The following is a 27,675-nucleotide window of genomic DNA, read 5'->3' as shown; positions in this document are numbered from 1 at the left end:
GAGTGGAACCGTATCTAACACACCCTATACAATTCGGCCCCTCTGTCCTCCCCGTCAACCGGGCCCAGCTGTGGCTGTAAAGGTGGGGTTGAAAAATGAGCATAGGATGTGATAAGCTTTGCTGAAAGAACTCCCAAGGCTCTTCAGCCTGCAGAAAAAGAGAGTTCGGCCCAGGCCCGAGGTCCTACGGGACCCAGAGGCGTAGAGAAGCGTGACACCGCAGATACAACAGCACAGGCCCTACAGAGGGACCAGGGGATTTTAAGTGTGTTTGTACTGCAGCTGGAGACTATCAGACAGCGGCGAGACCCAACTCTCACACCCCATCAATTCACGTCTTCCTCCACCGATTTAAGCCGGCATCAAGGGGCTACTTGAGTTTAGTTTTCCTATGAAATCTGGATCACCAAAACTAACGGTGTCCGTAACCGATATTTCATTGGAACACCATACTGGGCAGGTGACTACAGGTCATGTGATATTAGGAGAACTCTCAAGAGGCATTAGCATTCATTAATATTGGCTTTAGAGTCACGCTGAGCTCAGGGCAGGCAGAAAACGGCAACCCTTACGGCATTATTACAGGGCCAATGTGACTAAGAACTGTTTGGAAAGTAGGGCATATTTATACAAGATGCCGTCTAGAGAATTAGACGACTGTGAGCATGAAAGAACTGTACAGCAAGATGGGAGAATGAGCTCTATAACATGTATGACAGAATTATGAATTGAGATTCTTTTGTAATTACTAAAGACTACTTCAGTGTATCAACAAATCAATGAATGTGTTTGTAACTGAATTTTGTTAAACAGCTAGTCATCTTGAAGTAAAAAAAGTCAAACTCAAACTATTATGGCTTGTTGATGGAGTGTTCATTTGAAATGTTGGAAAAAAAATGAATAAAAGATTATTAATATCTGTGGATGTTCTCGTATATAATCAAATTCTGAATCTGTGCTGTGGTGAAGAAAATATTTTCCTGAAATGTAAAACTATACAATAAGCTTGGACGTGTTTAATATTAAATCAGTGATCCAGTTTACAATATTCCACTGACAAAATTTATGCATTTGATGTTGAATAACACTCTACATCAACTCCAGCTTGCTTTATAAAATTGAAGTTGCTCCCAGTTTTCGGATGGCTTAATATAGGGGCAGCTCAGTCTCAAAAACAATACATTAACAAAATCCAATTTGTAACTTCAAAACACAATTTGTAAATATATAAATCAAATTTGTCAATTCAAAACATGATTCAAAAATACACAAATCTAATTCATAAATTCAAAACACGATTCAAAAATACACAAATCCGATTCGTAATTCAAAACACAATTCATAAATACACAAATCTAATTCATAAATTCCAAACATTATTCAAAAATACACAAATCCGATTCATAATTCAAAACACGATTCAAAAATAAACAAATATAATTAGTAAATTCAAAACGCGATTTAAAAATACACAAATCCGATTCGTAATTCAAAACACAATTCATAAATACAGAAATATAATTAGTAAATTAAAAACACGATTCAAAAATACACAAATCCGATTCGTAATTCAAAACACAATTCATAAATACACAAATCTAATTCGTAAATTCAAAACACGATTCAAAAATACACAAATCCGATTCGTAATTCAAAACACAATTCAAAAATACACAAATCTACTTCATAAATTCAAAACACGATTAAAAAATACACAAATCTAATCAGTAAATTCAAAATACGATTCAAAAATACACAAATAAAATTTGGAAATTCAAAACACTTTTTAAAAATACGTAAATCCAAATCATAAATTTTAAACATGATTCAAAAATGCACAAATCATATTCGGAAATTCAAAACACTATTCAAAAATACTCAAATCCATTTCAGAAATTCAAAATATGATTCATAAATTAATAAAACTTAATTCAAAAATGTATTTGCAGAAAATATTTATGATTTTTACTTGTGAATTGACAAAAAGTGTTGCATTTATGTGTTTTGAATTTACAAATTGGATTTTGAATTTGAATTGTGCTGTGCCTGTGTGAGTTTTGTTTCGTAAATGTGTTATTCTTCAGGGTTTCTTCAGATATCATAATGTAAAATTTAAGACTTTTTAAGACCTTTTTAAGATCATTAAGTATTAAATTTAAGTATTAACCTACATCACAATATCAAAAACACACATACACATAAAGAAAAAATGCTAAATCACAAAATTAGTGGTAAAATAAATGTTTTCAAATTTAACAGTACTGAAGACAGATTAGTTGCACAATTGAACAACAGAAAAAAACAAAAAAACAAACATCTTAAGGCTGATTTATATTTTCACCTGGCCTGAGATATTTTTTTTAAATGTCAGGGGGCGGTCAAGTAAAATCAGACGAATAAACAGAGAAGTAGAGAAGTTTCCGGAACTAGGTCATATCTTTAATATCATTCACGATTTTTAAACTAAATGTTTTTTATTATTTCTATAATTTATTAAAATGATTATAAAGATTTTTATAACATTCTCAATTTTTTAAATCAAACTTTGATGCATCACTTGCTTTTGTTCATATCTTGGACAGTGCTAACTAATAAAGTTAAATATTAATAGCAACAGAGCATGGGTTGCTCTACAGTTATATTTTTTATTATGAATAAAAGCATAAAATACACTCACTAAAAATACAGATTTTTTTTTTTTTGGCCACTCAACAATTTACACATTACTGTCTGGCTAGTTTCTGTCCTCTACGTATAAGCTAAAAAGACAACAATGATGCAACATTCCTGACCATTATCACTAATAAAGCCTAGAAATTGGGCATCAGTATATTGTAAACCGATAGGTTCATATATTCCTTTCCAGTTATCAAAGCAACTATTTTTTCCTTCATTTTAGCTTGTCACTTGTAAATTGTTTTAAATTCAAAGTTGTAATATATACAACAGTGTAAATCAGATCTGTAATTTCTGTAATTTCATGTAATTTCAAATTTTCAAAAAAATCAGATCTAAAATCAGATCAAAACATTTTGTGAGCTCCGCCAGCCAAAATCATGTCGTGCACACCCAAAGCGAACCTCCGCAAACACAGCGATGATGTCACATCGGTTATTAACAGTTATTTCATAATGCTGAATGCACTAAAATGATCTGAATAACTTTTTTTCAGCAGTTTTTCTGACACCAGTGTAAATGACCTTTGGCTTGTTTCCACTGACTGGTACGGTACGGTACGGTTCGGGTCAGTAAGGGTCACCTTTATCAGGCTTGCGTTTCCACTACCAAGGGTACCCTTTTGGTGGGTGTGGTGTATGAAAGACAGTTTCAGTCGATGTCATTTTTGCTTGAGAAAATGTCTACAGTAAAGCTGTATGGGTCGCTCACATATCATATGAAAAGCACTTCTCACAAAACAGATGCTTTATACACATAAATACTTGTGTAGAAATGTTTATTACTAACTTTTCTATGAACATGATTGGATTATAACTGCAGATCAATGATAGTGCAAAATAACCTACTGTAACGTCTGTAATTATATAAAATAAATAAATAAATGCAACATATATGAACACATACAGACCCTGACACTCTCTGATATATTCCCAATTACAGATAAACTACACACAGCAGACAATTAAGTGCTTATTTAGGTTAAAAAACGACAGGAAATGTAGCCCACAGTCAGTGAAAACCTTTCATCTGTGTCTGTAATCTTCAGCAGCACATGCAGCGTCTGTTAGAGAGCAATTCCATCTTTCACAATAGTCCAAAAGGTGAAGATGATAGTTAAATATGGCATTTTGTTCACGTTTGCTGAAAAATAATGTGCTCCTTTTTTTCCGGCTTCTTCTTTGTTTTTTCGCGCTTCACTCTCGCGTTTGTCAGTATCTGACATGATCGGGTTTCAAAACCATGTCAATAATCAAGCGCACGTTATTATCATCAGCTCAAGAAGTTTGTTATTTCAGATATAATGTTAGATGCGGGGCGAGCACAAGCAAGAAAGAGAAAACACTTGCGCTTCAGAATGGCTCGTAAAAATTATGGAGCACAGGATAAATCTGCTCTCCTTTTTGGCTTTGTGGCGGTTCATCAAGATGACGACAAGGTTTGTTTGAGCCTGGGTCGACCATGGCTCGTTATTATATGTATATATCATTCTGCTGTAATCTCTCGCTGTGTATTTCAAACATGGCGGGTTTTTGCTTTCATTCTGGTTTGTTGCGTAAGCGAATGACGTATCTCTGTAAACCATTAGTGTTCAGCTGCGCGTTTAGCTCCGCCTTTTGGTACTCTTTCTCGTGTTTGGTACCCTTTTGAAAGGGTGCCAAAAAAGTGGTGCGATATGATTCGGTACACCTTTTGACAGTGGAAAGGGCCATAAAAGTGTACCAAACCAAACTGTACCGTACCACTCAGTGGAAACGTGCCATAAGTATGCTTCTCACAGCCTGAGATCTTACCCTCTCTGCCTTGTCTTGTTATTCAGGGAAGTTTCCCAACCTTCCATCCCATTGTCTTGAAAAAATATGATATTTTGACACTTTCAAATCTGCTTGCTGAATTCAAAACCACACTAAATATATACCTTCTCAGATTCTACAGCAGCTGTATCTAACGTTTCAGTATATTCTGCTTTGAATTTGTAAACAAGACACTGAATGGACACTTTCGTGCGCTGTTGTCCCACCACTCTTTGTGTCATTGCCAGTGTGTCTTCAAACGCCCTGAATAATTCATGCCGCAGAACAATATCTCCTTGACTGTGATGAGGAACTTTAATGATGCTCATATTTCTTTCTGCCGTTAATGCTGTGACCATAACTGGCAGTGAGAAAGAGAGAGAGAGAGAGAGAGAGAGAGAGAGAGAGAGAGAGAGAGAGAGAGAGAGAGAGAGAGAGAGAGAGAGAGAGAAAACTGTTTATAAAATCTCCAGCCTGTTTCATCTATATTTCATAACATTTTCACAGGGTTTGTTGTTGAGTCTAAGCATGCATGCTGTGGTGCCACAGACTATCAGAAGCCAAGCTATCAGTGTCTGTGCATTGAAACACTGTTGGGGTTTCATAACACAGCCCAGGAGAGCACTGGACGCTGTCACTGGACATTGAGTTACTGTATTTATGTCCCGTCTGGAAGAGTCGCATATCTAAACGATGACCGGGCAAGCTCTCAAATGTGCGGGAACATTGCAGTGTTGCCAAATGCATTCAGTGAAAATTAGCTAAACCCTGCTTGAAAAGATGTGAAATGCTGCTAGATGATGTCATATAGTAATTAGCATATTCATGATGTCACCATGTTTTCATGCAGTTTTTTCCTATTTTAATGCAGTGTAATTTACCCCAAAAACTGCTTATGGCTCCTCAGAACAGTTCTGTCTGATTCTTGAATCTGATTGTCTGATATTCTGCAATAACAGCTCTTGTACAGCCTCTTCACCCTTGAGTATTCCTCCGCCCAGAGAGGTCCAAGCAGACAGCTAAACTAACTACTTTGACAAATATTTTAGCTGTTGGATAACATAATGTACTTTTAAGGGTTTTTTTAGGTGAGAATGTAGTTGTTTAGATTGCAACTATGCAGTTTATTTATTAGGATAGTGCCTATTATAATATATATATCAATATATATATATCAATATATATATATATATATATATATATATATATATATATATATATATATATATATATATATATATATATATATATATATATATTTGCTCTCATTATCAAATACCATAACCTTTCCTGCCCCCACTCAACACCCCAACGCCCCCCCTGAAACAGCTTTTCTTCACTTCTGGTCACAAAATATGCCTTTCAGGTGAGGCTATAAGTGATGTATAGGGGGCCGAACGTGCTTTTTGCGTTGAGAGGCACCTTTTTTGAATGATTTACTAACACCTGCAAGCGTTTTGGAGTGCTGGTTATGCACCCTGCTGTGCCTCGCTCTTTAACCGCTTGCTGCGCCTTGCGTTTTTTGCCGGCAGTTGAAAAAAAGTCAACTCTGAGCGGTAAAAAAAGCATGTTACATCAGTTGCGTATTTTCATTCTTCAATCAAATAAAAGCAGAGGCGGGGTTTCCATTGAGGTGACTGCCGTGTTTGTGTTGTCAAGACGACTACAGAGATGATTGAAGATGGATGAGAAACTTGTGGTTGCTGTTTTGAGTTATGCAGTGCAGCATGACTTCATAAATTTTGAATTTCCCAATATTATTAATTATTAAAATTATATTAATATCAACAGCAACACTCGTGCACAATAAAAAGCTGATTCAATCATTGCCTAGCGATTTTTCTTGTCAATAAATAAAGGCAGTGTGGTGTGCCTCAAGTTTTTCTAACGTAAAAGCATGTTGTGCGTGCCCCTTAGGCTTGTTCAACTTCACACAGTGCCACCAGAATCGGTTGCTGCCTGACAAATGCAGTGCATTCCGGTTAGAACATTTGTTTGATTTTAATCGAAACAGCAGCCACCTTAAGATCATATGTGCCATCAAAGTACCACCAGTGCAAAACGAGAGCAGGCGTTTAGGTCAGCCTTTAGATTTATAAAAGTTGCATTAACAATGTCAAAATGTAACACAAAGTTTTCAATGTGAAAAAGAAACTGATATTCCTTGTTGCAGTGCAAGAAGTTTATAAAAAAGGTTATAATAAATACAACCCCACATCAGAAAAAGTTGGAACAGTATGGGAAACGCAAATAAAAAAAAACAAAGTAGTGATTTCCTAATTAAATTCGACTTGTTTTTCATTGCAGACAATATCACAGACATTTTTTAATGTGTACCTCTTGATATTTACTTATTTATTTATTTATTTATTTATTTTTCTTTCAAAATAAACACCCATATAGCTAAAACAAATTGGGTTAGTAATCAGGTGAATTAGCTGTGATTTGATGTGATTTGAAACTGGCGATTGTAATTACTGTATAACTTGGTACAAAAGCAGCATTTAAGAAATGTCTGTCCTTTAGGAGCAAAGATGGAATGAGGATCGCCAGTTTGCAAACAAATACTAGAGAAAATTATTGAAATGTTTAAAAAAACAATATTCCTCAAAGAAAGATAGGAAGACATTTGGATATTTTACCTTCAACTAAAAGATTTAAGGAATTTGGACAAATTTCAGTGTACAAAGGACAAGGGCGCAAGCCTAAGCTGAACAACTGTGATCCCGATCCCTTAGGTGGCACTGCACCAAGAAATGTCGTTCATCTATAAGGGATATCACCTCATGGCCTCAGGACGATTTCGGCAAACCTTTGTCAAATACCACAATATGTAGTTACAACGACATATGCCAGTTAAAACTGTACAGTGCCAAAAGGAAGCCCTATGTTAACAGTGTCCAGAAGAGCTGACGACTTCTCTGAGCTCAGAGACATCTGGGATGGACCATCACACAGTGGAATTGTGTACTGTGGTCAGATGAATCAGGATTTCAGGTATTTTTTGGGGAGAAATGAACAGCGTGTGCTCCAGTCCAAAGAAGAAAAGGATCAACCAGACTGTTACCAGCAACAAGTCCAAAAGCCAGGCTGTGTCATGGTATGGGGTTGTGTCAGTGCCCTTGTCAAAGGTAACTTGCACTTCTGTGATGCACCATTAATGCGGAAAAGTACATAAAGATTTTGGAGCACAATTTGCTGCCTTTTTTTCATGGACATCCTTGCATATTTCAACAAGACAATGCTAAACCACATTCTGCACACATTACAAAGTCCTGGCTGCGGAGGAAAAGGATGCAGGTATTTGACTGGCCTGCCAGCAGTCCCCAACTGTCTCCAATGTGTTGCAAATTTTGAAGTGCAAAATGCGACAGCAAAGACCCTGTACTGTTGCCCACCTTAAGACTTGTTTGCAGGAAGAATAAGACAAAATTATACCTGAAACACTTCATCAGTTGGTGCCTTTAATCCTTTAAGTGTTGTGAAAAGGATTGACAACGTTACAAAGTGAGAAATGTTGTGAGAAATGTTTTACTGTTTCAATTTTTTAAAAAGTGTTACAAGAACCAAAATTGGAATATGAGTTTATTTTGACAAAAATAAATAAATAAATAGAATAAAAAATCATGAGGAACACAATAAGCAATGCTTGTTGCATTGTCTCCAATGAAAACCAAGTAAAAGTCAATTTAGAAAACACTACTTTTTTATTAGCATTTTCCATACTGTCCCAACTTTTTCTGATCTGGGGTTGTAGAAAATGCTTTTTAATCTCCATCACAATGTTGTTGATATAGCTAGCTATAATGTGTAGATTATAAAGCATTTTTTGTTTCCATTTATTTATTATAACTTTTAAAAAGCATTTGCACAAGAACTTATAAAAGTAAGTTAGATGGATGGATGGATGTGTGAACGTATGGCAATAAAAAATGTGTGAAGTTATTTTTTGTGTTGACCTAACTGCCGATGCGATTACCAAGCCACATTATTTTTTCATTTTCACTGCTCTAGGTAGTTTGCGTTGGTCATTATGGAAATGAGCTGCTCTGAATGTGTTGTTTAATTTGCATATTGTCAGTAGAAACACACACAGAACATGACACACCCATCAGCACTTTTATGGGATTTCAGCCTGGTGATAATTTGCCCTGTTTAGTCATTCTCGCACTTAAGACCCTGATACACACATCTTCACGCTTCTTCTTTCTTTATTCTTTATTAGAAGTAAAACAATAAAAAAAATGTTGGAAATTGCTTTGCAGCTGTATACTGTTATACTGTGAATATCCTGATGTGTCCACACTGTTGAGAGCAGGGTTTAGATAAATATACAAATATGTTTCACATGTTCCTCTCAATAACTAAATAAACATACAACAATGACAGCAGTAAGAAAACAGCAGTTAAAAAATGTATCTGATAAAGATGTAAATATTGCTCTTGATTTTTGCACGATAGACGGCTTTAACCCTTGTGCACTGTTCAAATTTACCACTCTTTTGTTATGTTAGGGATAAAAACATCCACTGAATTAAAAATTATCATTAAAAAAATAAATAAATAATAATAATAATAATAATAATTATATATATATATATATATATATATATATATATATATATATATATATATATATATATATATATATATATATATATAGTTATTTATTTATGTTTTGCTAAATCTGTTAATCGACCTCAGTCATGATCAAAACAACTAAATTGTTTTGAAAATTACAGGATTTTAACTCTTTAATTGCCAAGTTCACAAATGATGTCACTGATCTGGTGAATGTATTTTCAATATTAAAAGTAATTCTGGTCTGGATTTTTTACCTTTTATCACAGTCTCAGACAGGTAAATGATTATTAACAAGGTTGCCTTTGACGCATTGTTAGATTTTAGATTTTTTTCATCCTAATTTACTGTTGGTGGCTGTTTTTGCCCTATTCACTCCATATAAAATCCAGAAACTAAGCTTAGGCCTATCACAGGCCTATCTAAAGGGTTAATGGTGCCAACTGATGATCAACAGTAAAAATGACAAATTTTACCTCTTGCCAACAGGGAAAACCACCAACAATCAAACATGTGTGATTATATGGTGTCATGGTTTGTAATAAAAAAAGTGGTTATAGTTGAAGTCAATGGGGTAAATTGGGGAGAAAACAAAAGAAAATAAATCTCTTCAGTTTGCCTACAGAGCAAACAGGTCTGTGGATGATGCAGTAAATATGGGACTGCATTATGCTCTGCAACACCTAGACAGACCAGGGACCTATGTGAGGACCTTGTTTGTTGACTTCAGCTCGGCGTTTAACACTATCATCCCAAAACTTCTCCTGTCCAAATTAACTCAGCTCTCTGTGCCCACCTCTGTCTATCAGTGGATCAACAGCTTCCTAACGGACAGGCAGCAGCTGGTGAAGCTGGGAAAATTCTCATCTAGCATCCGCACAATCAGCACTGGCGCCCCCCAGGGGTGTGTCCTCTCCCCACTGCTCTTCTCCCTGTACACGATTGACTGCACATCAAAAGACTCCTCTGTGAAGCTCTTGAAGTTTGCAGACGACACCACACTTATCGGCCTCATTCAGGACGGTGACGAGTCTGCTTACAGACAGGAGGTTAAGGAGTTGGCTGTCTGGTGTAGCCACAACGACCTGGAGCTCAACACGCTCAAAACAGTGGAGATGATAGTGGACTTCAGGAGAAACCCCCCTGCTCTCCCCCCACTGAGCATCATGGACAGCATTGTGGCAGCAGTGGAGTCATTCAGGTTCCTGGGCACCACCATCTCTCAGGACCTGAAGTGGGACACTCACATTGACTCCATTGTCAAAAAAGCTCAACAGAGGCTGTACTTTCTTTGTCAGCTGAGGAAGTTTAACCTCCCAAAGGAGCTTCTGAAACAGTTCTACACCTCCATCATTGAATCAGTCATCTGCACATCAATAACTGTCTGGTTTAGCTCAGCTACTAAATACGATCTCCAAAGACTACGTCGAATAGTTCGGACTGCTGAGCGAATCACTGGTACAACCCTTCCTACTCCCCAAGAACTGTACTTATCCAGAGCGAGCAGAAGGGCTGCCAAAATCACTCTGGACCCCTCACACCCAGCACACTGCCTCTTTGAACTTTTACCTTCTGGTCGACGCTACAGAGCACTGCGCACCAGAACAGCCCGACACAGAAACAGTTTCTTCCCTCAGGCAATCCATCTCATGAACACTTGATGATAATAATTGCGAAACCAACACCACTACTTGCTATACAGTTTTATACACATATACACTTATTTAACAACACACTTTACATGCCAATTTGCACATAACAGCTGCACATATAACGTTGTATATAGTAACAAACATGTACATACACTTGTCAATCTGTATATTTGCACTCACTACTTACTTCTATTTTAATTTTTTTTTTAATATATTTATTATCTGTTTTTTGTCCTGTCTCTGTAATCCTGTTGCACTGTAGAAGCTCTGTCACGAAAACAAATTCCTAGTATGTGTGAACATACCTGGCAATAAAGCTCTTTCTGATTCTGATTCTGATTCTAAAGAAAAAACAATGCATCAAAGGCAATGGTGTTTCACTTGTCTAAGATTTTGATAAAAGGTATAAAAAAAATTCAGTTCATAATCACTTTTTTATGTTTAAAATATGTCATTTTATGTGTTTTTTTTACCAAATCAGTAACATCATTTTGGAGCTTGGCTTAAAATCCTGTAATTAAAGTTGAGTTAAAATCCTGTAATTTTTAAATAATCTGATGCATTTTAACAGCATTTTAATTCAGTGCATGTTTTCATCCCTACCATAACAAAAGGGCAGTAAATTTGCCCTGAGTGCATCATAAAGATTTTTTTTTTCAAAGCATTTTCTCAAAATATGTGTCAAAATAATATTTGTCACCAAAACCATTCTGCTAGCTGAAACACAGAAAAAGGTATGGCCAAACTAAGACTCAAAATAACCCCAGAGTGGATAAAAACATCCCATAATAATAATAATAATAATAATAATAATAATAATAATAATAATAATAATAATAATAATAATAATAATAATAAAAAATAAAAATTAAATAGTATTTTTGGTATAACTGCAATTTCTGCTTCAAATCAGCTCATGCTTCACAGACTTTTAATCTTCGTGATATTTTGTGAAATGTGTATGAAAAAGAAGCCCAAAAGCCACACTCACTTACTACATCATTTCAAAAGACCACTGGGAGTTAAATAATCTCTTTTGGAAATTTTGGAAAGCTGTTTCAAAGTCCTGAATCAAATGAAAGTAACTAGGATTTCATTTGTTGAATTGATTTTTGCTCATAATGACGTCACACTGGAAGTTTTTAATGCTGTGTTTAAAGGCATATTGTTCTTTCTTTCTTTCTTTCTTTCTTTCTTTCTTTCTTTCTTTTTCCGATAAAAGAAAATGCTTTATAAACTACTAATTGACCATGTATTATTAGTTAGTAAGGTAGTAGTTGGGTTTAGATTATGGGTAGGATTAGGGACGTAGAATTAGATCATGCTTTATAACTACTAATGAACAGTTAATATCTTAATAATAGGCAGGTAAAGCTGCGATCACACTGCCCTTTTTTCCCCATAGACATCTGTTCATAAGCACGCGAATGCATCAGACCGGAAACGCAATCTCGTGCGACAAGTTTCACAATTCGCTGCATTGTAAAGTTCAAACTTAGTGAACTCTGACCTGTGAAATCACATCTCATGATTGTGTGAGACCAATCGAGGTTCAAAACATGACCTCTCCGGACAGAAATTTTAAATACGGACCATTCGCTTGCTTTCTTTACATGTCTAATCATCTTGTTTAATCCTGCCCCTTTTCGCAGCGCCGTATGACAGAATTTTACAAGCTGAAACTCTAGGGTGACCGCAGTTTAATAAGCCAGTAGTTAATGAATTGTGACCTGAACTAAAGTGTTAACAAGACAAGCAATAAAATTTAACAATGGCACATGATTCATTGCTGCATGTTTTAAAAATAATATTAATACTAATACAAAAGGATCAGTAAATTTTTATAATACACTGCTATCGCTAAATGCATTACATTGTGGAAGTAACTGGTTAAAAATAGCTATTTACATTTGCTTAGTAACTCAAATGATGTTTTATAGAAGCAAATGTTGGTATGCTACAGTCTTTAAAAAAATGTTCCATAGATAAGTGGCATCTGGGCTTCAATATTGGTTCCATTGTTAATCACACACTCTTAATTGACATTAATCACTATTACCACAGGAGTTTCAATATTTACATCCTGCTTCGTAACTGATTTGACCTATGATGGGGAATTCATTGTGTCTTGTTGAATTTATTATTCAATGAATTTATTACTCTCATTTATATGCTTATTTGAGTGATTTCAGTATTATTATTATTATCTATTGTATCATTACCCATACCTGTGGCATTACTATCATGTATGTGTGCTTTGGTAAAAAAAAAAAGTCACCCTGTGAAATGCAGTCAGAGATGAGAAAAGAAATGAGAAGAGCAGCATTAATGTCACAATGAGGGTAGATTTATGGAACCAAGGCCATAAAGACACCTGCGTTCTGTTCTGAAACTCATGATAAGGCTCACCTGCACGTGCGTCCACACTGATTTGTAATGACTTCCAAAAAAATATGAGCACCCGTGAACTTCAGCTGAACTTACAGTTGACAGCTCAGTGGACAGTGAACAAGATATATTGTTGAGCATTGTTTTTTGGCTTAGTCATCACTTTTGAAACAGGAAGGAAAGACCTTAACTGGACATGGGTAAGGCCCCTGAAAGACCCTGAGATTCTATTAGTGGTGGACACCTGAGAGATTTGAGATCCTTTTAGTGGAGAAACTAAGGGAGGGGTGCTATTGTGTACATTTGGGTGGAGTGTTAAGACAAAGAGTGTATTTAAGCTGTGCTAGCCTATACTCATCAGACACTCGAACAACCTGTCTCTGTTGTTACTGATGCTGTAACAATAAACTGCTTTGCCTAAAGACTTCGGAGATCTCAGACTTTGTCATTTTTTGAAAACTTTGACTTAGAGACATAGAATATTTTGCAGACCAGAATCTTTTTTCCACAACACCTAAATAGACAGTGACTGTTTAATTGTACTGTATTGTACAGAAACCAAACTGTCATTTTTCAAAAATAAATATGAACCTTCAAACATGCATTTAGACATTAAAACAATTACCCAGAGAATAAAGTGTGGAGAACACAGAAAGTTCAGGTTAAAAATTCTTAAGTCTAAGTCTTAAAGGAATTAAAGCAGAGATTAAGAAAAGGTATGTTTATATAATGTTAAAGGCTTAGCATAAACAAACTGTTAGTAAACTAGAAAAATTTGACTTTTATGAAGCTTTTATTTTTAATTCATTTGTCTCTTGAGTTATGATTTGTGTACAGTAGCTGTGCAATTAACGTCTGAACGTTGAGGAAGAATGTGTTTCACTCAAAACAAATTCCCAATGATAATTATAGACCTACAATAGCACCACACATGATAAACCAGCCAGGAAACAACAAAACAAACAAACAAAATAATCATTATTGGACTGAAAGGAGGAAGGTACTCTTACCTTGGCAATAGTTTCATGGAGTTTGAAGGCTGGATCCAAGGTTTCTCCTAATGAAGACTCGGGAGGAAAAAAGGCCTCAGAGACAAAAAGCGCTCTCTAGGTTTGAAAAAAAGAAAAGAAAAGGAGAGGGGGAAATCTAATTAAAACACACACTGACACAAGGTTGTCAAAACAGGTAGTTTTAACTGTCATAATGCACTATTTAAATAGAAATATTGGAGAAGAAGATTGTTGAACATGTTTAAAATATATATATATATATGTTCTGTCTCATAAAGATGACCTAAACTATAATATGATTCACTGTATATATGATCATATTAAAATGGGTGATTTTTATATTTATTGAAAAGGATTTTTCAGATAAAGTAGTTCAAAACTTGGAGGCTTTTAATCAAGCTATTCAATCAGAAACTAAATAAATAAATCATTTCATGTTAAACAAAACAGAACAAAACAACTAAAGTAAACTAAAGTAAATAAAACTAAAGTAAACTGAACTAAACTAAACTAAATTAAAAAGACTCTACAATAGTCAAGACACTCCTATAGTTTTAAATGGGGGAAAGTGTCAAAAACGGTCAATACGGCGAATAAAGCCCCACCTATTATTACAGGAGCCAATCATCGATCGCTATAGACTGACGTTTCTCCGAGGAGAAGCTCGGAACAGATGCGTGCTTTTGCGTTTTTGTGGTCAACAAACACACTGAATCTCAGTGAATACTTGCTTCATAGATACAATAAATATATCCACATAAAGCTTGAAATCTGCATTTTTAAATGAACCAAGTGCACCTGAAAACAAAAGTTTGTTTGGTTTTGTAATCTGTATGAAACAAACATGAGGTACAGTCCATCCTGTCAAACGCACATTACATGACCACAACTACTCAAATACCCCACAAACTTGTAGACAAAGAATTGCTGTCATTTCTGCAGGAGATTCACCATGAAGACCAAAATGTGATTTTGTTTGATTCGAACATTTAGAAACAAAACTTATGAGACAGTTGTGGTTTAAATTTATTGGTGATTCCAAATATGTAGTGTAATCGTAAGCTTGGCAAACAGTTTTGGAGAATCAGATGTTTCATGTGGCCACCATTTTAAAACCCAAAAGTGAGGCTGCAGTGGGAAGAAACCCGGAAGTATAGGATCAGCACTGTAAACAACATGCTGTGGAGTACAAACCTCCAGCTGTTGCCGCGATTTAAATGCAGATATGGTGCAAACATCACTTTAATATCATTCAGTTAGGTTCATTTAAACAATTAAAAGCATATTAGACATTATTCAAAACCACAAACTCCTAAAGAATGTCCTCATAGGCTTCAGTTCATGGCACCAGGTAAATACCATGGGGGCTTCCCTGCTTCAGCCTATGTAACCCGGTGAGGGATAAAACAATGCAGTCATCTGTAGCACACCCTTGTGTTGTCTGTAAAAGTGTTGTCCCAGTACTGATGTTTTAAAAACGTCCATTTCCCGCTAACATTTAAGCGCCACTGAGCGCATTCTTAAACACCACTGATTTGCCATAGTATTCACCAGTGCTCAACAGAAATGACTGTGATTGGCCGTAAGGCCATCAGTTCACTGCTCTTCACTGAATATAAACAAAGATACATGGACACTGGAGCATTTGAAACTGCAAAGATCTGTCGATTGCTTGTCTGTGTTTGCGCTCGGTAAACATCAGTAAAGTGAGGTGAACTGATGACCTTCACGGCCAACCAGCCATTTCTGTTGAGCACTGATGAATACTATGGCAAATCAGCAGTGTTGCGTTCAACAGCACTTAAATGTAAGTGGGGACATTGCCGTTTTTTTTTTTAATTTCAGTACCAAAATTCAGTATCATGACAAGTCTAATATAGTAAAAGAATTATTATATTAACTTGAGTTTGATAAATGGCGTCTAAAACATGGGTTTGGGAAAGATAACATTTGCTAACTAGTGCCATTTCCCTTAACTTAGCTGAAAATGAGATCTGAGATCCCTTTTTTTTCACTTTCCATTCAGCACAGCCCTTCGGTTCACTCGGAAGTCGGTAAAATGATACATTTGCGTCACTTTCTCTTCGCAGATATACAGATATACAGCCAGGTACTCAACATTCCTGTGTGACTCACGCCATACTTCCGGGTATCTTCCCAACGCAGCCTCGATTTCGCTTTTTAAATGCTGTCCGTGTGAAATCAGTCTATACTGCCCGAGAGGCATTTCAAATGTGTCTGCCAAGTGAAATGACTTGGCTTAAAGGGACTTTGACTAGACTTAACTTAACTTAACTTAACTAAGCTAAGATAAGATAAACTAGCTTGTAGGTTTCCAAGACTGACAGCCATAGGAAATTTAATTGCAAAGATTAGGCTTCATTTTGAGAAACTGGTCATGAGAAACCAGCTTTGGTTTTTATGTATATTGTTATGGTTTAATTTTTGTCTAATTAGTGTAATATCGCTTAAGATGCTGTGAGCCGCCGATCCCCTGTATGTAATGAAAGTATAAAGGGATAAAACAGCCCTGGGCATCCTAAGTGAGAGAATGATGCACAAATATGAATATAATAAGATCTCTTCTAATTAAGATAAGCAAAAACACTTCAAGCTGTGATGAAAAAAAAAAAGAAATACCTTGGAGATGAAGTCATGAAATTAAGAAATAAGAATGCAAAATACAAATTCCCAAGCATATCAATGGCTGTTTTAGACAATTTTATGAAGGACCAGTATAATCTGTGCTGTATTCTCAGCCTGTGGCAATTTCTATCTTCCTTCAATCAGCTTCCACTTCCAAAACTGACTAAAGCTGATCAGGAACCATTGAAATCTGAAATTACTATTCAAGAGATACCTGATGCAATCATGGGCTTTCCTATTGGGAAGGCCTTTGGGCCCAATGGCTTTGGAATTGAATTTAGTCTAAAAAAATATGCAGTCAAAATTGCAGTTCTTATGCTAAAGATCTCACAATCAGCAATTGCTTTTATCTGTGCACTCTGCCAAAATTTACTTACTTTTGAAGGTGAAAAAATGCTAAAATAGCAATGCTATTTGCCTTGTTTGTACAAAAATGTAAGTACTTTTTTGTTTAACCATGATTCATGGAGTCAAACCTGAGCATTCTATGTAGAAAAAAACATAATGAGATACATATTTGCTGTTCATGTTAGAATGTATTTGTTTATAAATCATGCACTAGTGTAGAATTGTTCTGAGATGATAAATAAGGCTTGAAAACAAAACAACAACAACAAAAAACTTAAGAGCATTAATGGGCTAAAAGTGTGGCAAGAAAATATCCCCCACACCAAAACACCACCACCACCAGCCTGAACCATTGATACAAGGCAGGATGGATCCATTCATGTTGTTAATGCCAAATTTTGAACCTGACACCCAAATGCCGCAGCAGAAATCAAGACTCAGACCAGGCAAAGCTTTTCCAATCTTCAATTGATCAATTTTGGTAAACCCCCTGCGAATAGTAGCCTCAGTTTCCTGTTCTTAGCTGACAGGAGTGGCACCTGGTGTGGTCTTCTGCTGCTGTAGCCCATCTGACTCAAGGTTCGAAGTGTTGTGTGTGCAGAGATGCTCTTCTGCATCCCTCTGTTGTAACGAATTTTTATTTGAGTTACTGTTGCCTTTCTATCAGCTCAAACCAGTCTCCTCTGATCTCTGGCATCAGCAAGGCATTTGTGCCCACAAAACAGCCGCTCACAGGATATTATCTCTTTTTCGAACCATTCTCTGTAAACCTTAGAGATGGTTGTGCGTGAAAATCCCAGTAGATAAGCAGTTTCTGAAATACTCAGACCAGCCCATCTGGCTCCAACAACCATGCCATGTTCAAAGTCACTTAAATCACCTTTCTTCCTCATTCTGATGCTCGGTTTGAACTGCAGCAAATCGTCTTCACCATGTCTACATGCCTAAAGCTGCGGTCACACTGGGCTTTTCCTCCCATAGACTTCCATTCATACGCATGCGAATGCGTCAGACCGGAAACGCAGGGTCATGCATTAAGTTTCGCAGTTCGCTGCGGTGCAAAGTTCAAGCTTGAGACCAATCGAGGATCAAAACACGACCTCTCTGGACAGAAATTTAAAACATGGAGCAATCGCTTGCTTTTTTTAATGTCTAATCATCTTGTTTAATCCCGCCCCTTTTCACAGCACCGCACGACAGAATTTCGCACACACAAACTCTAGTGTGACCGCAGCTTGAATACATTGAGCTGCTGACATGTGATTGGCTAATTAGAAATTTGTGTTACCAAGCTGTTGGACAAGTGTACCTAATAAAGTGAGTGCATTTTACAAACTGAATAACTGTGATTGGCCAATCAGTGATCAATACTGGAATGAGGTGTGAGCAAGTTCACACATTTTTAGCATTTTTCATGCTGTTCATTATGACCAGAATTCTGCCAAGCTTTAGAAAGAAAAAAAACATTTATTTTCTTGACATACTGTATCATTGCATGTGCTGTACTGTACTGTGTAAATGTGTGAGAAAGATAATCTGAGAGAAAAAAAAATAAAAAATGAACTCAGAAATTAGAGTTTGACTCTTCTTTTTATATTTACCATTCATTCATTCATTTTTTTTTGGCTTAGTCCCTTTATTAATCTGGAGTCGCCAGAGTGGAATGAACCGCCAACTTATCCAGCATATGTTTATCCAGCATAACGCAGCGGATGCCCTTCCAGCCACAACCCGACATTGGGAACCATCCATACACACTCTTTCGCACACATACACTACGGCCAAATTAGCTTTTTCAATTTACCTATAGCGCATGTCTTTGGACTGTGGGGGAAACCAAAGCACCCGGAGGAAACCCACGCGAACATGGGGAGAACATGCAAACTCCACACAGAAATGCCAACTGACTCAGCCTGGGCTAGAACCGGTGACCTTCTTGCTGTGAGGCGATCGTGCTACCCACTGCGTCACCGTGACACACCTATATTTCCTATATGTTGAAAATGTATCAATTTGAGGCTCAGTATTATTATTTGAAACTTATTTATATAATCAGTGTGATTTGTAAATGCCGTTCGGATTTTACGCAGCTGTTCTACAAACAAGAAGCTAATATTGAGTTACAGTACATTATAGACACAGTATTGTCTAGTTTTATTTCTGTTTTACCAGTGAAAATAGTTACAAACACAGCTGGATAAAAACATTAATATTGCAGAGAAATATTGTTTCAATCCAGACTACATCTGTGTTTAAATAATCATTTTAGTTAATGATTTCATTATAGAAACAGTTATTTGCTTCACTTTTAAATTAATTAGCAATTTTGAATGAATCATTTGGTACCAGCATGCACAAAACAAATCTGTTTATTTTTGAATAAGACATAATGATTTGTGGGGAAAAAGAACAAGATATTTAATGAATACCTGGAACAAGAACTGCTCAAATAAATTTATTTTTAATAATTAATAAAAAAAAATCATTAAAAAACACACACATACACACACATGATAGAAATTACAGAGTAAATGAATATGGGCAATTGTAGAAGCAATGTGTGTGTTAGAATTGGTTTGAATAGCTTATGTATAAAATTGTATAACTTGTGTAACAAAAATTCTGTTGTGTAAAAAAAATTAATAAATACATAAATAAAATATTTAAAAAAGAAAAAAATATGTATAATTTAATAATTAATTTGAAAAAAAAAAAAAAAAATATATATATATATATATATATATATATATATATATATATATTGTTTTACTGTCTCTTGCAATATTTATGGTGGCTTAAGAAAGTCAACATACTGTTATACTACATAAACGTATTATTCTTCCATCTTCTTTTTCTTCTTCTGAGACTAATTTCTATATGCCTCTCCTCCTAGACTATTCATACTACGACCACCAAACTAACACCAATCCTTCAAACTGGTCTGACATTGAACACACTAACAACATACCAATCCATACTAACAATATACTAATCATTACAGAAACATACTAACAAACATACTAATCATATTAGCAACATGCTAACTCATACTGTAAACATACTAGCAACATGCTAATTATACTATAAACATACTAGCAACATATTAATTCATACTAAAAACATACTAGCAACATGCTAATTCATACTAGATTCATGCTAACAACAAGCTAGCTTAAACTAGAAACATGTTAGGAACATGCTAATTCATACTAGAACCATAAATATTTATGTTAGCAGCTGCCTAGCAACCACTCAGAACATCATAGCAACTGCCTAGCAACCACTCAGAACCCCCTAGCAACCGCCTAACAACATCTTAGCAACCACCTAGCAATGCCTTAGCATCCACCTAGCAACCACTCAGAACACCCTAGCAACCACCTAGAAACACCTTAGCAACCACCTAGAACATCCTAGCAATGCCTTAGCAACCACTCAGAACAACCTAGAAACCGCCTAGCAATGCCTTAGCAACCGCTCAGTGGTCGACCTAGCAACCACTTAGAATGCCTTAGCAACTGCCTAGCAACACCTTAACAAACAGTCAAAACACCCTAGCAACGCCCTAGCAACCACTCAGAACACCCTAGCAACCACCTAGTGTTGTGAATTTCTCTTTCTGGCTCATGGCACCAAAACAGTTGTGAAATTCTAAGACGAGCCAAAAACCAGGGAGAACTTTCGGGTTTCTTCAAAGCAAAATCCTTTAATAAGAAGAAGTCGTCATCGCTGCGGCGTCATCGAAAGTACTCTGTCTTAGTACAGCAGACACAAAGTTTTTGTACATTTTACAGAGAGGTGGGGACAAACCAAAACAAAGCATGCAAATAAATTGTTGTTTGCCCTTTTCCCCCCAGCTCCAATCTCATTAGCATATAAGTACTCATTCATCATGATACATTTTAGCATGAACACAAAGCATGCAAATGAAGTTCTGGAGACAGAACCGGTCCGGCCAGTTGATCAGCTTGAAAGTATCACCCAAAGACAAAAGAAGAGTCGTTGAGACGATCCCTTTAGCATTTGCATCACTTCAGCACAGTCAGTGCTCAGGAAACCAAGAGATTTTAAGATCTGTATAAAGAAGAATATAGCTTTTCAGTTATAAATAGATTATTGCTAATTTGAAACTAGATTATATAAATTTATATTCCCACACTAGCAACACCTTAGCAACCACTCAGAACACCCTAGCAACCACCAAGCAAGAAACATGCTAATCCATACAAGAAACCGGCTAACCTATATGTAATTATCAGTCTATACAAGCAGCTTCAAACTACTTCAATTATTTAATTTTTAAAACTACTTTAAACTTTCAGACGAGGCTTTCTCAAGTCTCCATGAAGTTTGTCTACAAACTTGTCCAGTTTCAGCTGAAATTTTTATTTATATGTTCATTTCAGTTGAGTTGCAATAAGCCTAGGTAGACTTTTCCTTCTTCAAATAGAGACAATTCATCAGCTATCTATACCTTGCAGCGTTGCCAGACCCTCCATTTATCCTCCAATGTGTGAAAAGCACACACAAACAGATGCATTTGGCAGTATAGCAGATACTCTGTTGATCTTTTTTTAGGTTGTGTTTTTTGCTCACAACAGATTAGTCCTTTCATTCGCACATCATTCATTTCATCTTCTCCACTGTGATCAAAACTGAATTTCGGCATGAGCCGACTTGGGAATTAGCTGTACAAAAACTGCGTTTGCAGTGTCCTCAACAGTGAAATCCTTCCATCACCTGAACTTCCTCAGATCTACATGGCTAATTAAGTCAGTGATAGATGTGCGAAACCACAGCTGAGATCGTCCTCTGTCACCGCGTTTTACTGTGTCTTATTATCACTCGCTCATTGTCAATGAATATTCATATTTGCTGTCTGCCAACAATAGACCATTAGTTCTGGTTACTGGGAAATGATGGCGCACTAAATAGCTCTGAACGCTTTCAGAGAGACTGTCCCGCACATGATGGCCGGGCTTTTTTTTCTGAACAGGCAGATATCCAACCACACGCTGATTACTGCGTTCAAAGCCTCATTTTCCAGCTTACATAAACAGCGTGTGTTCCGCTACTGTGACAGTGAGACTGTGATTATTTCTTTCTGCTCCTGCTTTCTGCCAAACCGGTCCTCCCTCTGTCTGTTTCTGTCTTAAAACATACATACAAGCACACATGTTTGGATTGCTTGTGTATCCCTACAATCCTTTAAAATGATTACGTCCAAATGGTTGAGATTTTGTTTAAAGATTGAAATTATAATATAAACTGTAGCTTCAACTTTTCTTAAATGTTTATTATTTTTCTTTTCAGAAAGAATCAGGCCTGATACATTAAATCAGTGATTCCCAAAGTGGGAGTCACTTGGTCAATTCCAAATGTCAAATACATTTTATGAAACTATAATAATTACCATATTTTATCCATAACCCACAGAAAATAAACATAGTACTTAATAGTTACATAAAAAGCAACAGCATGCAAAGAAAAAGCCATCAGCCTTTCAATTGTGTTTCATAGGATTGGTGTTTAGGTTAGATTAACAATACAATGATAGCGTCAGATGCAGCAGATTGATTTTATAGCACCAGGTTAAGTTTTCTGACACGTTTATGGCAATCAAATACATAAAAAATGAATACAGGCCACTACTGAACATCGAGGAGATTTCTGAGTGGTGGTCTCCAAAATTAAACCAAGAATAGACTTGTGCTGAAAACATTGTGCCCACCAGTCTCATTAGGTGAGGTTAATATTAAATTAAACAAATTAATAAATAACTATAAGGTTGTTAGACTGTTGCACTTTTTGGTGTTGTCAATATGCTCTTGTTTATATAGGCCTACTGTTGTGTGCTGAATGTTTGTATATTTATAACCCCCCAGAAGAGGGGGGTCGACCGTGAATCACTGACATTGTTATTTTGGGGGGGTTGCGGGCTGAAAAGTTTGGGAACCCCTACATTAAATTCATGTATAAGGATGGTAATGATTTTTTTATCGTTATTAATATTTTCTGTTTCAAATGTATGTTGTTGTTTTGATTTTTGTATTAGTCAATTAAATTAAATTAAATTAAATTAAATTAAATTAAATTAAATTAAATTAAATTAAATTAAATTAAATTAAGTTTGTTATGTTTTAAAAAACAGAAAACAATATCAATCAATTAAGTAACTTGTAAACCATACTGTAATTTAAATAAAGAACATCATCATAAGCCCCTTTCACACATACAGACCTTTAAAATTGAACAGGCCCTTTGTGAAGAGAAGTTGTAACATTACCGGTAATTTACATCTTGACATGCGAAAATATTCCTCCATATGTTTTCATCAAAGTTGTTCACAATACTTAATTATATCTATATCTATCCACAGAATTTGTAATGTAATCAAACGTGTAAACATTTAGCTGCGGTTCGCCCTTCTGCCTTTGGATGTCTCTGGGACAAAGCAGGTGCATAAATGCTAAAGCTTTAAATACAAGTAAAACTATCAACAAAAGCCTGATCTCTTCTATGTTTACAAATACAAGCGCTGCCGTTTAGAGATCATTTCTGGTTAATTATGTCAGAATTTACTGGTATTTTGGAATGGATGTGTGAATGGTCTTTTCCGGAAAAATTCCAAAATGTCCTTGCCTGTGTGAACAGCGCTTTTTTGAATTTACCGGTAAAGTTGTTACGGAAATTTTCCGGATATTTACCAGTATCACTGTGTGAAAGAGGGTATAGTCTTAAATATTTTGAATAGTACTGCACTGTTTAAAAAAAAAATGAAAAAAGATTAAATAAGTTAATGCAGAAAGACTTTTCAATTGTCTCAAAAGATGTTTTACATCATAGTTGTTCTGATGAACAATACTCTGTTCATCCAACCTAAATTAGTTTGCATGAACTGTCTTATTTTGCTTATAATTTTTAGCAGCAGCCTCAACACCTGAACATTTCTTTCTTGTTTTTGCTTGTCTTGTTATTGTTGCTATTGATGTTGTTGTTATTTACTGGTATTATTACTGAGTAGTGTTTTTATTTTATTTTTTAATTTTTTTGTTGTTTATTCTTTTGTTTGTTTTTTTATTTTTATTTTTTTTAGATTTTTGTTTAGGTTTTCTTGATTGATTGATTGATTGATTGATTGATTGATTGATTGATTGACTTACCGACCGACTGATTGACTGATTCATTCATTCAAAAACAATAGTTTACTTCAAAACCTGCAAGCCGTCTAGCACAGCCTGAGCTGATCGCTTGCAAAGTTTTGTCTTTTTAACTAGAGATTAAAATAGATCCTGTTTACATATTTATTGCCGCTTTCTTTTAATGACTGAACAAAGATATCCAGGAATTTTTATTATCTAATTTGTGGGAAAACTGTTTTGTATTGCAAATTACATTTTATTGGGTCTCTAAACAGTAATATGTGGCTGTTGAATTTTAATAGTTTGTTGCAGACTGGCCACTCCAGTCGTAACAAGGCCGTTTTGTGTGTGTAGAATAAACAAAAATGTTTCCCAGGCGTACAGTCGTCTCAGCTGGTCGAGGTTTTACTGTCAGATCACATTTAAACCTTTGGAAGCAGTTACTGTTGAGATGTTTTTGTGTTTACTGCATTAAAAATATATTTATAATCATATCAAGTCATTATATAATTATTTTTTCAATGGTTTTAAGCCTTATAGGACAATTATTATGTATATAACTATACTATATTTGTTTGTTAAAGAAAAATTATTCTGTAGAACAAAATATATGCGTAAAATGTTTATATAAGTGTACAGTAAATAAAAAAAAATATTTATTTAGAAATCATTTGACTTATTTTTTTATTTTATTTTAAGGTTGTTTAGTATGTATTTGTTCTTTTATTCAATTTTTAAATTCCATTTAAATACATATATTTTTGGGTTTATTTTATTTACTGTTTCTGTTTTGTTTTTTTGTTTTTTTGGTGTCTTTGTTTTATTTCATTTTGTTCTGTCTTTTTTGTTATTATTTGATTTAAATTGAGTTTTATGTTAGTGTTTTTTTTTTGTATATTTTTGTTTCTTTTTTTGTTGTTGTTTTAACAGTAATATGCAGCTGTTAAGTTAAAATTGATTGTTGCAAACTGTTACTGTTGTAGTAAAAATGACATATTGTGTGTGCAAAGTATGTATAGGCTAAGTAAATATGAGTCCCAGGCTAAAATCACTTCAGCTTTCGAGGTTAGACTGTCAGATCACATTTAAACCTGTGGAGTCATCTCAAAATCAGCCTTGGGGTTTTCAGCTCACTCAGTCAAGAGAAACCAAGCACGTCTTCATTCACTTGTAGTCAAGGTCTATGTGAAGAGTGCTGGCCTTTTGTTCCATATTGCTGAAAAATCCTGGGCTCTATACAAATAGCTCCATAAAATGTTTCAAAGTCTCAAAGATCGAATATTTTATTTTCATTCATTTTCTTTTCGGCTTAGTCCCTTTATTAATCTGGGGTCGCCATAGCGGAATGAACCGCCAACTTATCCAGCACATGTTTTATGCAGCGGATGCCCTTCCAGCTGCAACCCATCACTGGGAAACATCCATACACACTCACACATGCACTACAGACGATTTAGCTCACCCAATTGTCCTATACCACATGTCTTTGGACTGTGGGGGAAACCGGAGCACCCGGAGGAAAACCACGCGATCACGGGAAGAACATGAAAACTCCACACAGAAATGCCAAATGACCCAGCCGAGGCTCGCACCAGCGACCTTCTTCCTGTGAGGTGAAAGTGTTACCCACTGCGCCACCGTGATCTCCCTATATTTTATTTCATTTCATTTTATTCTTTCTTTGATTTATTTATTTGTTCATTTTCTTCCGCTTATCCAGGGCTGGATCGCGGAGGCAGCAGCCTTAGGAGAGAACCTCAGACTTTCTTCTCTCGCAGATAAGCCGAGAAACATAGTTCCTTCAAGGTGTCCTGGGTTCTTCCTGGGCCACCTCCCATTGGGACAAGCCTGGAACACCTCCCTTGGTTGGTGTCCAGGAGCCATCCGAATCGGATGCCAGAGTCATCTCAGCTGGCTTCTCTCAATGACTACGTTTACATGGAGACCAATAATTTGATTTTAATGCGATTAAGACAATACTCTGATTAAGAGTTAATCATGTAAACAGCGATTTTTGATTGATTTAATCAGATTTAGGTCATAATCGAACTAAGAGAAATCGAACAAGACGTGTGGAGTATGCCGATTGTAGTCGCATTATTGAAGTGCAGTACAGACATGTAAACACCTTAATCGAGCTATTAACGCCATGTAGGGCTTTTCGTCGTGTTTTGCGACAGGATAGTCTCCACACACACACACACGACACTCTTTGCATCTACCAAGTCAGTGTAGACCACAGACACGTGCATTGTGAAATGGAGAGGTATTCAGCATACGGTATGAACTTACATTAAAACAACATTCTTCCAGCAGTTCATAGTTGCATCCAATAACTTGTTTGTCACGGGGGGGCATGCCCGAATGAAAGTGAAAGTACCAAACCGCAGTTAAAGTCGACAAATTAATAATTAAACACCCGAAATTACATGAAACTCCGGAGGAAATGCGGACAGCGCGGTGACGCAATGACATAAATGGAATTATGTGTTATAACATGTAAAACTGGATCATGAAAGAAACATTCAAAAAGCAACTCATGTAAACACCTTAGTCTTATTATTGTCTTAATTAGATTAAGGCAAATAATTTGATTACTGATGTCCATGTAAACATAGTCACTGTGAAGGAGCAGCAACCCTCCTTCGAGTTCCTCCCAGGTGACCGAGCTCCTCACCCTATATCTAAAGGTGTGCCCTGCCACCATGCAAACTTCTTTCGGCCACTTGTATGCAAGGTCTTGTCCTTTTGGTCGAGACTCAAAGTTTATGACCTTAGGTGAGAGTAGAAACAACGACAGACTGTTAAATCAAGCCTTTCAGCTCAGTTCCTCCGTTACTACAACAGACCAGTATATCGATTGTATTACTGCTGCCACTGCACCGATCCGCTTGTCAATCTCACATTCCATTCCTTCCTCACTCGTGAACAAAACCCTAAGATACTTGATCTCCTCTACCTGGGGTAAGAACTTTTGTCCAACCTGGAGTTGACAAATCTCCCTTTTACCGGTGGAGTACCATGGCCTCAGACTTGGAGGTTCTGATTCTCATGCCTGCCAAGTCACACTTAGCAGCAAACTGTCGCAGTGCATGCTGAAGTTTCATGTCCGATAAAGCCAGGAGAACAACATCTGCAAATAGCAAAGACATCATGTGCCAATAGCAGAGATGAAATCCTGTGGTCGCCAAACCGGACCTGGCATAGACTTTTCCAGGAAGGCTGATGAGTGTGATCAGCTTGGATGATGGATAAGTCAACCCTTGCATCCCCAGTCTCTGCTTCCTTAATGGAAGACATGTCAGTGGGATTGAGGAGATCCTCAAAGTATTTCTTCCACCGACAACATCCCTAATCAAAGTCAACAGCTCCCCACTCCTGCTGTAAATGGTGTCGTGTGGAACTGCTTTCCCATCCTGAGGCGCTGGACAGTTTGCCA

The 27,675-nt window shown here is 36.2% G+C and overlaps 1 protein-coding gene across 2 annotated transcripts in view; it reads right to left on the bottom strand.

Annotated features, from left to right (window-relative positions):
- LOC130236979 (inactive N-acetylated-alpha-linked acidic dipeptidase-like protein 2) overlaps positions 1-27,675 on the bottom strand; it is a 554,471-nt gene that overhangs the window by 75,213 nt on the left and 451,583 nt on the right. For both annotated transcript variants that reach the window (XM_056467749.1, XM_056467750.1), the window contains exon 11: positions 14,101-14,196. In XM_056467749.1, coding sequence (XP_056323724.1) covers positions 14,101-14,196 — 96 coding nt within the window. The remainder of the gene's footprint in view (positions 1-14,100; positions 14,197-27,675) is intronic.

Source organism: Danio aesculapii, chromosome 11 (genome assembly GCF_903798145.1).
Source record: "Danio aesculapii chromosome 11, fDanAes4.1, whole genome shotgun sequence".
In the NCBI taxonomy this organism is placed as follows: Eukaryota; Metazoa; Chordata; class Actinopteri; order Cypriniformes; family Danionidae; genus Danio; species Danio aesculapii.
The sequence above is the reverse complement of the archived record's forward strand: the minus strand, read 5'-3'. Positions and strand labels throughout refer to the sequence as shown.